Source organism: Trachypithecus francoisi, unplaced genomic scaffold (assembly GCF_009764315.1).
Source record: "Trachypithecus francoisi isolate TF-2019V2 unplaced genomic scaffold, Tfra_2.0 Lachesis_group5, whole genome shotgun sequence".
Taxonomy (NCBI): domain Eukaryota; kingdom Metazoa; phylum Chordata; class Mammalia; order Primates; family Cercopithecidae; genus Trachypithecus; species Trachypithecus francoisi.
This window is the reverse complement of record NW_022681470.1, coordinates 26,783,753-26,799,151: the sequence shown is the minus strand read 5'-3', so window position 1 is coordinate 26,799,151 and position 15,399 is coordinate 26,783,753. Positions and strand designations below refer to the sequence as shown.

At 34.0% G+C, this 15,399-nt stretch overlaps 1 protein-coding gene across 5 annotated transcripts in view; it reads left to right on the top strand.

Moving 5' to 3' along the window:
• The window catches only part of KIFAP3 (kinesin associated protein 3), a 170,061-nt gene that overhangs the window by 40,797 nt on the left and 113,865 nt on the right, over window positions 1-15,399 (top strand). For all 5 annotated transcript variants that reach the window (XM_033195193.1, XM_033195195.1, XM_033195194.1 and 2 more), the window contains exons 4-8: window positions 6,299-6,354; window positions 7,145-7,286; window positions 10,072-10,171; window positions 11,120-11,244; window positions 13,627-13,725. In XM_033195193.1, the coding sequence (XP_033051084.1) occupies window positions 6,299-6,354; window positions 7,145-7,286; window positions 10,072-10,171; window positions 11,120-11,244; window positions 13,627-13,725 (522 nt within the window). The remainder of the gene's footprint in view (window positions 1-6,298; window positions 6,355-7,144; window positions 7,287-10,071; window positions 10,172-11,119; window positions 11,245-13,626; window positions 13,726-15,399) is intronic.

Sequence of the window (15,399 nt, the reverse complement as noted above, 5' to 3'; positions counted from 1 at the left end):
TATGCCATTTCTACCAAAGACAAATTATAGTAGGACCAATTTATTTCCAAAATAAGTATACTTGGCCTGTTTGCATAAAGTATGGCAAGAATATTCATTGATCATATAGGCTCTTTTAAGTTGACTTTGCAGGAACTTTTCCATAAGGAATCTTAGTTTAGACTTTTTGAAAGCCTCAAGGTTAGCTAAACCAAGGATTTATCCATGCCTGCAGACACCTGTATGAATTGGGTGAGCTCATTTCTTGTGGCGGTCCCAAAATAACTTGAGGTTTCTGGATCTGTTGAAAGTAACATTTTTTACTTATCACAGGTGAGGAACCCTAAAAAGAAACTACATAGACAAGGTAGAAGGCTAGTCTTTCTGAGGGGCTTTTATTGGCTCTATAAAGTCAACATCAATTCCTCAAAGCAATTTAGTCATATCTGAAAATATGCCAATCCAGTCAAAGCCTTGGTAAAGTAACTAGCATCTGCAATTGTGTCCTGCTACAAAAGAAAGCAGATTCTTATTGAACTTATGCAAATAACTATATTGCCATAAAATAATACTTATGAAGTTTCCACATTTGTGAGAACTCAGGTAGAAAGGCAAATTTAGCTCATAAAGATATACTTTACTTGTCATAAGCTATAAATAGCTCAAAAGAAAAAAAAAAGTTTTATTGACTCTTCTTCAGTCAGAGTAGCCGACTTCCAAACAGGATGTTGTCTGTTCACCTTGGAATTGCCTTTCATAAATCAGGCAGCTCTTTGTCAGTCAGGTAAGAGCTGTTTAATGGGCAGCGTAGAATCCTGCAGCTTCTCACAGAGTTTCAGAGTCAATCCTGGGGAAAAAGAGGCTCCCTGCTCATGAGTATCTCCTCCTTGAATTTCCCAAGTAGCATGATCATATACAAAGTATCTCCATTTTATTATGGAATTCTTCTGGGCACTGCTGTCCCCAGTTAGACTGTTTCTGACATTGCCCCAAATAGCATGGGTATTTCAGCTGTCATGATCATGTTATGTCCTTCCATCATAGGATGTCTTCAGTTAATGTCCTGTAACAAGGCAGTAAATGCCTCTTAAGTGGAAATTCTGTAGTCCAGAGTCACAGCAGTCATCATTGGGATGTGCTCACAGACTTTTGCTATAAGCCTCAGTAAGCATTCCACAAAAGGCTATCAAGTGGAGAATTTGTTCCTACCAGCACTCCAGCTTCTATTCTATATTCTGTGGGCTCAGACAATCTTATTGGTTCCCATTGTAATATGTTCAGTTAATTATAGCTTGAAGGGCAGATTTGCATGCCTTCAGTTTTACAGTACTAGGTAGAGAAAACATCCCCTAGTCAGATACAATATCCATTTTCATAAGACATTTAGGTAAAGAATACACAGTTACTTACAAAAAGCCTATATAAACATTTCAACTTTGATAATCCTATCCACCCTTAATTTTATGTTCTGGTCCTGGCAATTTCTCTTCACTCCCAGACCATTTTGCTCTCTCCTGTGAAAAGAGATTTGGGTTCCCAGCAGAGGGTTTAGCTAAGGGACCAAGGCTTTTTAGTCAATCTTTGTGTTGATTAATCACCTCAACATCACCCCAGGCAATTGTTGGTCAGTTTTCTCATTCTGATCTTTGTCTTCTGATTTTTAAAAAAATGTCTCCAATTGGGGTAAGTACAGAAAACTGATTTGGTACCCTTTAATATTGGGAGAACCAGCAATTAAGGCCTTTGTTTGAATGCCATCAATTTCCATTTTATTCATTCAATTTCTTAATAACTGTCTAAAGATTTTCATTCTGCTGGGATGAGTCCCCTGACTCTCCCCTTTTCTTTTCCTCTTAGTTTTACTCCTATCAATGTTTTCTTCATTCATCATATTTCTTAATAACTGTTTAAAACTTCCCATCTTCCTGGGATGCATCCTTTGACCCTCCCCTCTACCCTTCACCATTCCCTTGTTAACGAACCTAATATTTTCTGTTAGCATCTGTAAGACCCATGAGGAGAAGCTGACCATGACCTGGGTAATGGGCATATTCAAGGGGTGAATATCCCTGTCATCATAATGCCAGTCCCATATGGCTTGCATACAAACCACATTAGCTGCTTCATCTGGGGTACTCCACTTGGCAGTTATAGGTAGAGTTGGACAGTCCCCTTTCTTAGGATAAAGAGACCTTACAGTGGCTTTTATCCAATTCATTAGGCTAACTCTTTCCTCACTAATAATGTCCTGTTTGTCTGGTTCATGTATAATCATTTGCAATTGTTTAATTGTGAGCAGTGGGTACCATACCAACCCAAACACGTTCTTTCACTCTGCAGCATTTAAAACCAAAGACACTGCTCCCAAATTAGTTACTCTCATAAGCCATTTCAGTATAGTTTCCTCAGGGAGCTGATGATATTAATCTATAAAATAAAAAGGTGGAGGATAAGGAACCTTTGATTCCTGGGTGACCATGTGGTCATCCATGGCCTGGAACTGCAGCTGGGCTGTGCCCAATTACTAAAGGTAAAAGTTACAGTGAATATGGAGATGGATACAACTTCTGGGGAGTTAGTTCACTGGACGCATAAGGAAATGCAAACTAATATGAAAAAAGCATAATATTCAATTCCTTGCTTGTTGTCATCTATAATGGCTAAAATGACAGTAAAACGGATTGCTGGTTGGGCCTTAAGGCTAAAGAAAGCTTAGATGTCGGTCTGTGTGAGCTCAGGTCACTAGCCTTGAAGCTACCCATAAAAGCAGAAAATTATGTCAGCGCAATAGAAAATGCCTCTGTGACCTGTGTTCTCCAAGAAGGTAGCCAAATGTGGAAGAAGAGCAAAATGAAGTAATTATTGAAACCAGAGTATATAGTGTAAAGGAATTGTTCTATTTTATAGAGCTCCCACTCGGTCACAGGTCATGTTTTCAAGGACATAAAACAAAATGAGAGGAACCCTCAGTTAGTACCTTCTCTTTATGAAGAACACAGAAAGACAAAGAAAAGATTATTTCTGGAAAGGAAGGGAACAATATGAATATTAATAAACCAAAAAGTACACCAGAGTCAGTATTTCCCAAGACTAGTCATACACATCTTTTTCTCTTATTAATCAAAACCTTGCAGGAAACTGATTTTTTTACCTTTTGCTCAGCCAGATTCCACACAGAGAGATCAGGAACCTGACTGGTAAACGGTTCTTACTACCCTGTTGCCCCCTTGTTGGGTTCCTGGATTCTCTTAAACTGTGGCTTCCAAAAGAGCAGAGCTTTAATCACCCTGCTTGCTGATTATGAAAGAAAACCATTTTCTTTGTTTTCATGGGTTCATAGGTGAAACCTGCCCAGTTTTGCAAGATAGAATCCAAGGGGCTGCTTGACGTAGGAGGGATCAAGTTAGCATTTCCTGTATCGACTGAGAGAAAATTACAATATACACATAACAAAGACAAACACCAGTTACTTGGCTCAGTATCCAAGTTTTAACCTAGCAAAACAGATAAAACAGACCCCCCTTTCTACTTGTTAGGCCCACTGAACTTCTGCTAATGTTTCCTTCTGGGTTCTCCACACACAAACAGGACAAGATAAGAACAGACATGAGACCCCGATAAGTCAGAACTCTAAAACCAGGTTTCATAACTGAAACCAAATCATCCAGGAGTACTCCCCCCAAACATTGCCCTTTATTCTCCTTCCAATTGGGAATATCCCCCTTAAACAGGGCCCTTTTTACAGATTAGGAAGCGTCAACAGGACCTCTGAAGAGGCAACAAGACCTTTAAGGAGGCCAACAGATCAGGAGAAGGCAAAGGGGATGTCAATTGTGCTTGGGAATACTTACCGGAGAAGTCTTTCAGATTCAGAAACTGTTTCTCTACTCCAAGCAAGCTTATGTGAAAGTCGGCAATGCCTTGCTGGCAAGGGAGGCAGCAGAGACAGCCCCTGGCTTAAAGAAGCCAGGCAGCCACTTGGTTTCAGTTCATCTCCGGGCCTCTGAAATGTCAAGAGGTTACCGAGCCACAGGCAGATGCCCACGAGGGGTATCCCTTTATGAGTTCACCACTAAATTGTAACCACACCTGGCTAATTTTTTACATTTTTTGTAGAGATGGGAGTCTCACTATGTTGCTTAAGCTAGTCTCAAACTCCTGGGTTCAAGCGATCCTCCTGCCTCGGCTTCCCAAAGTGCTTTGATTACAGGCATGAGGCACTGTGCCCAACTGGTGCTCTTAAAATAATATATCAGTGCTGAAGTTTTGATTGGACTAAGTAGGAAAAAAAAAAAAAACTTTGTTTGGAATTTTTTCAAATTAGTCTCTCTTCATACACAGTAAATAAAATGCCTTGTACTTAATATATACTTTTATTAGCTGTGAATACAGTGTCTAACATAGATTTAGTCAACATATATTTGTTGAATGAATTAAATGGTTGTAAATTTATTTAAAAGCAAAAAGGGCCAGGTGTGGTGGCTCACGCCTGTAATCTCAGCACTTGGGGAGGCTGAGGCGAGCAGATCACGAGGTCAAGAGATCGAGACCATCCTGGCCAACATGGTAAAACCCCATCTCTAGTAAAAATGCAAAAATAATTGGGTGTAGTGGTGCATGCTTGTGACCTCAGCTACTCAGGAGGCTGAGGCAGGAGAATCTCTTGAACCCAGGAGGCAGAGGTTGCAGTGAGTCAAGACCATGCCACTGCACTCCATCCTGGCAACAGAGTGAGACTCCGTCTCAAAAAAAAAAAGCAAAAATAGACATTTTGAACGTGATTGCTTCTAATCACATACCTGACATTCAGTTAAGTACTATGTAGATAAGGAAAATATTATCAAGGAAAATTTGTATTAAATATTTTGTTAATAGAATATTCTTGTTAAGATGTCTGTAAATGATGAGAGATCACATAGTCCAATAAATCCAAGGACAAAAGCAAATCTGGTAGTCTTTTAATATCTGTGTCTACTTATTGTAGGTTGTACAGTATAGTTAAAGTTGATCTTTCCTAGTGCCAAATTAATATAATTCTGAAGGCATTTAGATAAAGTATCTTTGAACCAGTAAAAACTCTTTCACTGTGTTTTCAGGGCAAATCAGTGGTTTTACCTTGCTCCCCCCCAGAAATTAGAGGAATATGAAAAAATGTTCATGTCATCATACATGGATAAAATAATACAAATCAGTATTTTCTCTATCTGGGTAGAGTATTATTAATAATTGAAGACATAGGAAATGCTTTAGGAAGTGTATATTAAATATACGCTTTTTTTTTACACTACTGATTTTCTTTGTTAAAACTCTTTTACTTGGCAAGCAGTATTCCAAAGCCAGAAATCTTATCTTAAAAGCAATTGAAACAAGATAATAATACTTACTTGGTTATGTAATTCATTACATTCAGTGATTTTTTTTGCATAATTAAAACCACTGTCTTAGTAAATTATTTGTTTGAAGCAGAATTAAGCTGTTGAGAATATATGATCTTATATAGAATGGGTACTGTCCTCTGAAAATAATGACTAATTCTATCATATATTTATTTGCTAATTATGGAATCAAAAATTTTGATAACATTCTAACTTACTTTAATGTACATACATTACTTAGACTTATGATCCAGATCAATAAAGTATTTGATAGTTTTTTTGTTAAAAAATTAAAAAATGAAATTATGCCATTAATTAGATAATTCAATATAAATGAATGGCTCAAACTTGTGTTCAACACCTTTGGATAACTCTTTATTTGGTAATAAGTGGGGATTTAATTAATACAAGTAATAAATATTTGCCTTTTAATTTATGATCTTAATTTTACTTATTAAAAAAGAACCAGTTAACAACTATTCTGTATCTTAGGTTTTAAATTTACCAATTTTTATTTCTTTCTGCTTTGTTAATTTTCATTTTAGTTTTTATATTACTCAAGTCATACTTTTTCCTTTGCCTTATTGATTTTCCTATTCCTACCTTAAATTTGAATTAGGAAGGGAAAGAGAGGATACTTAGAACAGACTATTTTGCTTCTTGCTGGCAAGTCTGACTGTATACCTTACATACGCAAAAAGTTAACCAAGGAGGAAGTTGGTGATCAGTTATAGATTTTATTAATTTATACTCCCCTTGATATCCTCATTTGATCAAATTGATTATATATGAGCATTTTTATACATTGAAAAGAGATTATTTCATAAACTGGTTTTAATATCCCCAGTTTAGCTAGAATTAAACTCAGCTGCTAAAAATAAAAATTACCTAGAAACCCTAAAAACCTAATTCTCCTTATTTAAAAAAAAAAAATCTTTTTACAGAGAAAAAAGAAAAATCAAGCAAGCCTAAAGATCCACCTCCTTTTGAAGGAATGGAGGTAAGACTGCATGCATTCTGATCTAATAGAGGACTGAATTATAAGATATTGCCTTTTTCCATCAATAATACACACAATCACATTAAGCACATGTGGTATTTTTTAAAAATGACTGAACTCAGGTACCTGAGAAAGGTAGAAAATCATTATTTAATTGAAAAAGACAAAAAGTATTGGTTCTGCTTTTTTTTTTGCGTGATCTCGGCTCACCACAACTTCTGCCTCCCGGGTTCAAGCGATTTTCCTGCCTCAGCCTCCTGAGTAGCTGGGATTACAGGCGCGTGCCACTACACCCAGCTAATTTTTGTATTTTTAGTAGAAACAGGGCTTCACCATGTTGGTCAGGCTGGTCTCAAACTCCTGACCTTGTGATCTGCCCGCCTTGGCCTCCCAAAGTGCTGGGATTGTAGCTGTGAGCTGCCTGCCGTACCTGTGGCTAGTTGTGCTTTCTAAACAATTAATTTTGATAAATGATGGGCAAAAATGTTTACATATTCTTACTGTAATATGTTTTGAAATATTGTTTAATCTACTATAGTAGATACAAATATTTTTTATTACATTTGAGATACTTTATATTGATAAACAATTTTTAAAGTTTATATACATCTCATTTTATCATGGGGTTTTGTATTAGAGTCCTAGGTCTAAAGATCTAAAATTTCCATATCCAAAAAGATGGCTAATTTCTGTGTTGTTATATCTGTATTGATCACAAAATATTATTTCTTTGACAGTGGATCTGTTGAGCATTGTTGATGAGTACTTTCTGCCTCTTCCTTTGTTTCAGATTGATGAAGTTGCTAACATTAATGACATGGATGAATATATTGAGTTATTATATGAAGATATTCCTGACAAGGTTCGAGGTTCTGCTTTGATCCTGCAGCTTGCTCGAAATCCTGATAACTTGGAAGAACTACTATTGAATGGTGATTACCAAAAACATGTTTAATTATAGTAGAGGAATAAGTTACAATTATTTATACAAAACTTAAGACTGCATATATTTTCCAGCTCTTTATTTCTTTCTACTCAGATTTCTTAAATTGAGAGCATAGCATTTAAATATTCTCTGGAGAATTCACCAACCATTTAATGTAAACAAGGAAAATTAAGCATTAATGGTACTATACCTTTTCTTTCTTCTACTCTAGGAAACTTTTTTATTGTTTCAATTAGGATATAAGATCAAACTACAGACATTTGCATAAATATATATATCATGTTTTATTAAAGTTCCAGTATTCGTCTTTTCTCAGCACAGGGAAAGCTATTAATCTTTGCAGTTTCATTGAGATTGAATTTCACATCAAGTATTTGCTTTCCTTTCACTGGAAGTACTTGGTAGTAACAAGAAAAGGAGATAGAATGTTTTTAACACCCTTTTCTCAGTAACACCACTATAGAATCATTTTTGTTTTGTTTTGTTTTGTTGTTTTGCTTTTGTTTTTGAGACAAGGTCTCCTTCTGTTGCCCAGGCTGGAGTGCAGTGGCACGATCTCTGCTCACTGCGACCTTCGGCTCACTGCAACCTCCGCCTCCCGGGTTCATGTGATTCTGCTGCCTCAGCCTCCTGAGTAGCTGGGATTACAGGAGTGTGTCACCATGCCCAGCTACTGTGTGTGTATGTGTGTGTGTGTGTGTGTGTGTGTGTGTGTGTGTGTGTTTTTAGTAGAGACAGGGTTTCACCATATTGGTCAGGCTGATCTGAAACTCCCCACCTCAGGTGATCTACCTGCCTCCGCTTTCCAAAGTGCTGGGATTACAGGCATGAGCCACTGCACGCCCTACCTATAGAATCATTTTAAATCCATAGTTTTCTGATTATATATTTGCCAAAAACAAAATAGGAAAGATTTGTTTATTATCTGGTTTGCATTACATGAGAGAGAATGCCTTTCTGATTGTTGCCAAATACCTGGATAAAATAATTCAAATCAATAGTTTTCTCAATCAGTATTTTCAAATAAGTATTTAAAATGCCTTTTCTGCTATATGCTTGCCATTCTTTTATGAAATAGATAATTCTTGAAAACTTATTCTGTGGCTGGTACTGTTCCATATTTTCAGGGAATTGTTGTAGTGTTCCCTCTCCTTCTGTTCCACTGGTTTATTTGATTATTTACATACCGATACCACACTATTGTTATGTTGTTTTTTATTTTGACTTGAACTTTAGAATATGTGGGAAAAAATGTTCCAAATTGCTTTCTTTCCCCAAGAATTGACTTTACTGGTCTTGTACATTTGTCTTATATATTTTGAGATTACTTCATCATATTCTGTGAAAAGTCATAATGGGATTTTGATTATGATTGCATTCAATGTAGAAATTAATTTTGGATTGTCTTTTAACCTCTTGTAAACTGTATTTTCTTTTAGCTGTTTCTTGGTAAACTGTGTACAACTCCTGTAACTGTATTTTTATTGAGACGTTTCTCTATTCTGTTTTAAAGGAGAAAAATGAAATAAAATTTTGCAAATAGGTCACTAAACCTATGCCTAAATTTATGACATTATAGAACAGTTCTGTATAGGCTAGTATTTTAAGAAATACTGTTTTCTCTGGATTATAATGGTCAAATACCTTTGGGAATTGCTAGATTGAACAAAGCTATACCAGATTCTTTATTAAATAGGACTTTTGGGAGGCTTTGCATGTTAATATGCATTGCCAACCTATTTACATGACTCCAAAATAATTTTTTTCAAAGCGTGTACTATTCCAATTCTCTGCATTGTGAATGTGAATAATACTGTGAAATGCTATCATAGAATGATTTTTAATTTGCTAAAAAATTTGTCACTATGTGGGTTCATAACTAATACAATTAATTTTTGTTCATAGTCCGAATAGCCAGAAAGCTCAAATATGGAACATTTTCATTACCATAATAAATACTCATAATGCAGTCCATAAAGTACTATTGTAAATCCTGAGTATCTATTAAAAACAGTGGAATTACGATTTTTATATTTTAACATAGATATTTTATTTTGTTTTAATTATTTTAAGAATTAGTATGCTATGTACCAACCCAATTTGAAACTAGTGTCATTAATTTATAATTTTCATTTCCTGAGGAGAAAATTTCAGCAGAAATGCTTATTAACCTACCTGAAAGTTAATTTTGTGAAAGCTTTTTGTTTTATTTGCAGCTATTAGCATAAATTCAGTGTGATACTGAAATATTAAATTAATTTTTCTGTGTATAGATTTTATTTGGTTTTTAATTTGCTTTAATGGAACTAGTGTTAGTCTACTAAACTGCTTATTTTTTTCTAGACTTATTCAAGTTTTTTTCATATTATCAAATACATTAAATCAGATGTTAAAAAGAAATCAGTACTGCAGTCGTAAGAGTACAGTTCTTAATCTTACAAATTAAGATTGCAGTTCTTAATTTAAGATTATTAAATTAAAAAATGAAAGGCTTTTTAATTTTTTTATTGTTACCATAACATATGTCACTTTAAATCATATTTGATTACTTCTGTGTACAGTATATACTTGAAGTAGCGTATTATGTATCTTTAAGTAAAGTTACATTTTAGTTTTAAAAGTATCTGTCCGTATTGGAAAGAAGCATACTACTTTTTGTCCCAGTTCTATCTTAGCTTTGTTATTTATTAATAACTAGACATTTAAAACCAATCACCCTTTATACCAGAGCAAGGAGAATGATCATTTCGGTACCTCTCCTTTTTCTTTAGAAACTGCCCTTGGTGCATTAGCAAGGGTCCTGAGAGAAGACTGGAAGCAAAGTGTCGAGTTAGCTACAAACATAATTTACATCTTTTTTTGCTTTTCCAGGTAAGTATAAAAATTATTAAATCAAATGACTACTGTATCTCTATTGCTGTTGGTCTGTGTCATTGATTCAATGTGTAGATCAGTCGTTCTCTCAGTTTCTCTGTGTGTCTGCCTATGCTGTACTGCTGAATTCTTATTCCTGTTTCCCATTTTCTGTCTTGCTATCTGTTATTCTATCTTTCATTTAGTCTATACTCACTCATGCCTCAGTTTACTTGTGAGTAAAATTTGGATAGTAATAGTCGCACCCTCTTTGGATAGTTTTTCAGATTAAATGAATTAAAAATTAAAATGCTTAGAATAAAGCCTGACCCACAGTAAGTGCTCAGTAAATGTTATTGTTATATATACGCATGTATGTGCAAACACATACCTATTATGTATTCATATTTATTATTTATACACATATATCCTTAAGAAAGATGTCTATTAAGATGTTATGAAAAGTTCTAGCCAATTCCTAGAGAATTGCTGCTTCTGTTCTAAAAATGGGCTAGTATTAGAAAATAATTATTTATTGAATAAACACTTGGATGAATGAATTGTCTAGAAAACATATGTAAAACCTAATTACTAGTACTTTACTAATTGATGTCAGTTTTGCACAATAAATAAAATGTATGTGTAGTATTGATACATTATTAGTTTTGTTAGACAATAACCTAAAAATCTATTGTGAATATCTGAGTAGTTAATATGGTGGTTAGTTACAAAAAATGTCTACCTTCTAACTTCTTAAAAATAACTGTATTTTAGGTAAGGGTAGTGTGATATGTTTAAAATAATTTTATAATCTCAAGTCTTCCTAGTGTATTATTGATATACCTTTTAAAATATGTATATCAAATTTATTTTCTACATGATTTGTACCACTGATCACCAAAAACAAATTTCCTGTACCCATAAAATATATTCTTTTAAATATATATTAAAATGTCTTCTTTAAAGCTTTTCTCAGTTTCATGGACTTATTACTCACTATAAAATTGGAGCTCTGTGTATGAATATTATTGATCATGAGTTAAAAAGACACGAGCTTTGGCAAGAAGAACTTTCAAAGAAGAAGAAAGCTGATATCCTTTTAGAGTGGCATTTGAACCCTCTGTTGCCTTTTGCTATAAGTTTTGGATGGGTGGGATGGTTTTGTTCTTTTCTTTTTCCTTTTTTAAAATTGTTAATTGCATTACTTGGAAACAATGCCAGGAATGTGTTATTGAAGGTTAAGAAGTAGATTGAAACTATCAAAATGGATACAGTTTGACATTCACTTTTTGTCTCTTAACAACCTTTATTAGTTAATGAGGTAGAAGGAGCAGGTAGTAGTTGTGTCGGGTAACTTAGTAGGTGAGCCTCTAAAGGACTACATCATTACATCCACTACGATCCTTTGGTTAGTTGAAGCCTAGCTCACCACTGCTGCTTATGTACTTCTATGTGAGTACTAAGGTGACTTTGATTAGAATGGGTGTAAATTTGGTGATGAACCTAGTTAAAAGTTCTATTTTTCTAGGAAAGTGCAAAAATACTGTTGTTAATAAAAATTTGAAAGGCCTATAGAATGATAGAACCTGTGAAAGAAAACTTAGGTATCTGTTTTAACCTATCTTGCAAATATAAAAATCTTTTCTGCAACTTCCTTGGCAAATGGCATTACATAGGCTCTTCTTTAACAATGTCAGTGCTTATTTATTTCACCCATTCTGTGGTTTAGCATTCTGTTTATTATAATAGTCTTTTGCTTAGTGCACTGAAGTCCATTTCCCAATAACTTCTATCCATTGGTTCTAGTATTGCATACTAAAGCAATATGGAATAAGGATATTCTCTTCAACATCATAATTCTTCTCATATTTGAAGATATTTATCATATTTTAGCCTCTACAACTTAATGCTTCTGGATCAGAGGCCCCTGGTTTATTCATATCTGTTCAAATATGATGTGTTTTGCAGATCAACTGGGCATGCTGGTAACTTTCCTTTGAATCAAGTGTTTATTGTGTCTTTTAAAAAGTGAAAACTTTATTCCTGTTGTGCAGTATATCATACATTTTTAACTCTGCTTTGTGCAAAAGTGGACCTTACTTTTATGTTAATTTTGGCCTCCGGAAACCCTGAGGCTTCAGTTTGATCTGTGTTGTAATAGGTTAACTCAGGTTATTGTGTACAAAATCTCTCAGACTTTTATTATTGTGACATGGAATTCCAAGATGCTATAAAATCCACATCGCACACAAGCTTTGACTTTTCTTAATTAGAATCTTTTCAGGTTTATAAATTTCCTATGCATACCATAAACTTCTGGCATCTAGATTGACAGTGACTCAACTACATCGACAACCCAAGAATCCTAGAGACTTTGCATCAGTTTTGGAGTCCCAAGACTCCTGAATGCTTCAGTGATACCTAAAATTTATTTAAACTGGAGAAGTATGGAGGGAACCACTAGTGGAACTATTTAGCAGTCATGGATTTGCATTTTGTGATTGTTTGGTGACAAGAACTGATATCTTAGGACATACTGTATTTCTATATCAGACACCATTAATTTTAAGATTCACTATTGTTTAACCGCTAGGAGAGGAACATATGCTTTCAATTAAACTATGACACATCATGGATTATAAGACACATCCAGTTCTGGAGATGTTAAGATGTGAGGAAAATGTGTCGTAGACTCAATAGATTATGGTAATTGAAGGGATGTAAAAATTACATCAGAATTGTGGTCATTTCTCCTGACATGTTACTATTTTATTATGTCCTAAATTTCTTTGTATTTTGATACAAGTGGTATTCAACAAGGTCAGCTGCATTGACTCATATTCTGGGGTCATATGCTTGACTCATATGCTGAAATAACTGATTATTTTTGCAAGGTGTCCAGGGGACGATTTGGGACCAGAAGATGTGATTTTAAAAATTTGTTTACCTTTAAGTTTGGGCTAGTTCTTTCTTGGCATCTCTAGTCTGAAAAGGCTGCTACAAAAGCTTTAGATTTAATCTATATCCTTTGAATATTCTGGACCTCTGTCTGAAGTAAAATCCAGTGTTCTTAGTAACTAAATCATTCTCTGAGGCAGTAATTTTTTTGGTTCGTGGACCCACTTGATAATCTGTTGAAAGTTATAGACTTGTGCACCTACATGAAATACTCACATACAGTTTCTGGGAATTCAAGTATTTGGTGAGGTTCAAACATCTATATGATGTTAGCTGTGGGCTACATAAAAAAAAAGTTTGTTCACCCAAGGACTCCTAGGGAATCCATGAGCACTTAGATAAGAAGTGCTGTTACAGCACAATTATTATACAGAGAACATTTTAGTTAAACTTTTGGTGAGAAAAATAACTGGATAAAGTTGCATATAAAATCTAACAGTGCCGTTGTTCATAGAATTTATCAGTAGATTTTTTTTGCTTCAGTGAGTATGGATGATCCTTAACAAGTTGTTTACTTGATGAAGACCCTGAAAATCAAACCTTGAGAAAGGATTATGAAAAAACCTTTAAAAAGTACCAGGGGCTTGTGGTAAAACAGGAACAGCTATTACGAGGTATGAATTCCTAAGCAATGAGGAAGGCAACAAAGTACTTACTCTAAATACATTTGTTTTGTTCACTTTTTATCATATCTGTAAAGCTAATGTGAGAATAACTGAAAGTTCTATAAATGTTAATATGCTACAAATTCGTCTGTCTTTAGCATGGGTAATGTTTTAAATTTCACTCTACTATTTTTCCCCGTTTAGTTCCTAAATGTTTGTATACTTATTATTTATTTCCTAAGAAAGGATTTTTTAATCTACTGTGTGACCTTTTCAATAACAATATTTGTCTCTTTAACCCTCACTTACTTGTTTTATAAAGTGAATTGTTTTATTGCTTTCCTAGGAAATTGATATAAAAATTTTAAAATATTTCTCTTGTTTAATAGAAAAGAATTCCTTGTCTCTAGCTTTATTAAGAGATTTAAAACTTCAATAGTATGGTTTTTTGGTTACTGGTAAGATGTAAAATCTTATGGTTGTTAGTGATAATGACATGGGACTTTTAAGTGTGAATTTAATTCCTGGTTTCTACTTGACTGATGATTCATGTAGTTCATTGGTGTTTGACTGACTTTGTATATGGAAATACTTGTTAACTCCCAAAATATTTTCATCCTGTGAAGATTATTAGCAATTTTAACTACACTGAGTTTTTTAAATCTTTGAAGCCAAGTAATTTAGTTCAGCCTGTTGGAGAAAATGTCAGATTTTCAAAAGCTCATTTTAAAATATGCTAGAAAATAATAGGTATTTTCTATGTTAGCATGTAATCCAAAATGCATCAGATCTCAAGAAAGCAATTGTTTTCGTGCAAAAGTTTCGAAGAACTAATTTGACTTTTTTAACATGCAAAAGTTTAAGCTCTGTTTCTAACCAAATATTTTATTTATGCAGATATTGTATACTCTTAACAGCTTTATTGAGGTATAACTGATAATAAATTGTATAATTTTAGAGTATATAATTTAATAAATTTTAACATATGTAAATACCCATGAAATGGTGACCATAATCAAGATAAAGTACATATCCATCGCTCCCTAAATTTCCTCATGCATCTTTGTAATCTCTCCCTTTCCTTCTTCCTTCTCCCTTCTTCCTCAATCCCAAGTCATCATTGATCTGCTTTCTGTCACTTTAGGCTAGTTTGCATTTTCTAGAGTTTTATATAAATGAAATCATGTAGTATGTATGTGTTTTTGTCTTTTACTTAGCATAATTAAAGATTCATATTATTGCATTTATCAATAGTTTATTCCTTTTGTTATTAAATAATATTTCTTTGTATTCACCTGTTGATCATTTAGAATATTTCCAGTTTTTGGCAATTTTAATGCTGCTGTGAACATTTGTCTACAAGTCTTTGTATGGACATACACTTTCTTCTCTCTTAGTTAAATACCTAATGATAGAATGGCTGAGTCATATGATAGGCGTATGTTTAACTTTGTAAGAAACTGCCAGATGTTTTTCTATAATAGTCGTTTTTGTATTCTCACCATGAATGTATGTGGTTTTGATTTGAATTTCTGTAGTGACTGATTATGTTGAGCATCTCCTGATGTGCTTATCTGCCATCTCTGTTTGTTGAAGTGTGCCTTCATAATTTTTGCCTTATTATTAAATTGGATTGTTTTAGATATATTCTTTACATGTTTTGGATATAAGCATTTATCAGAT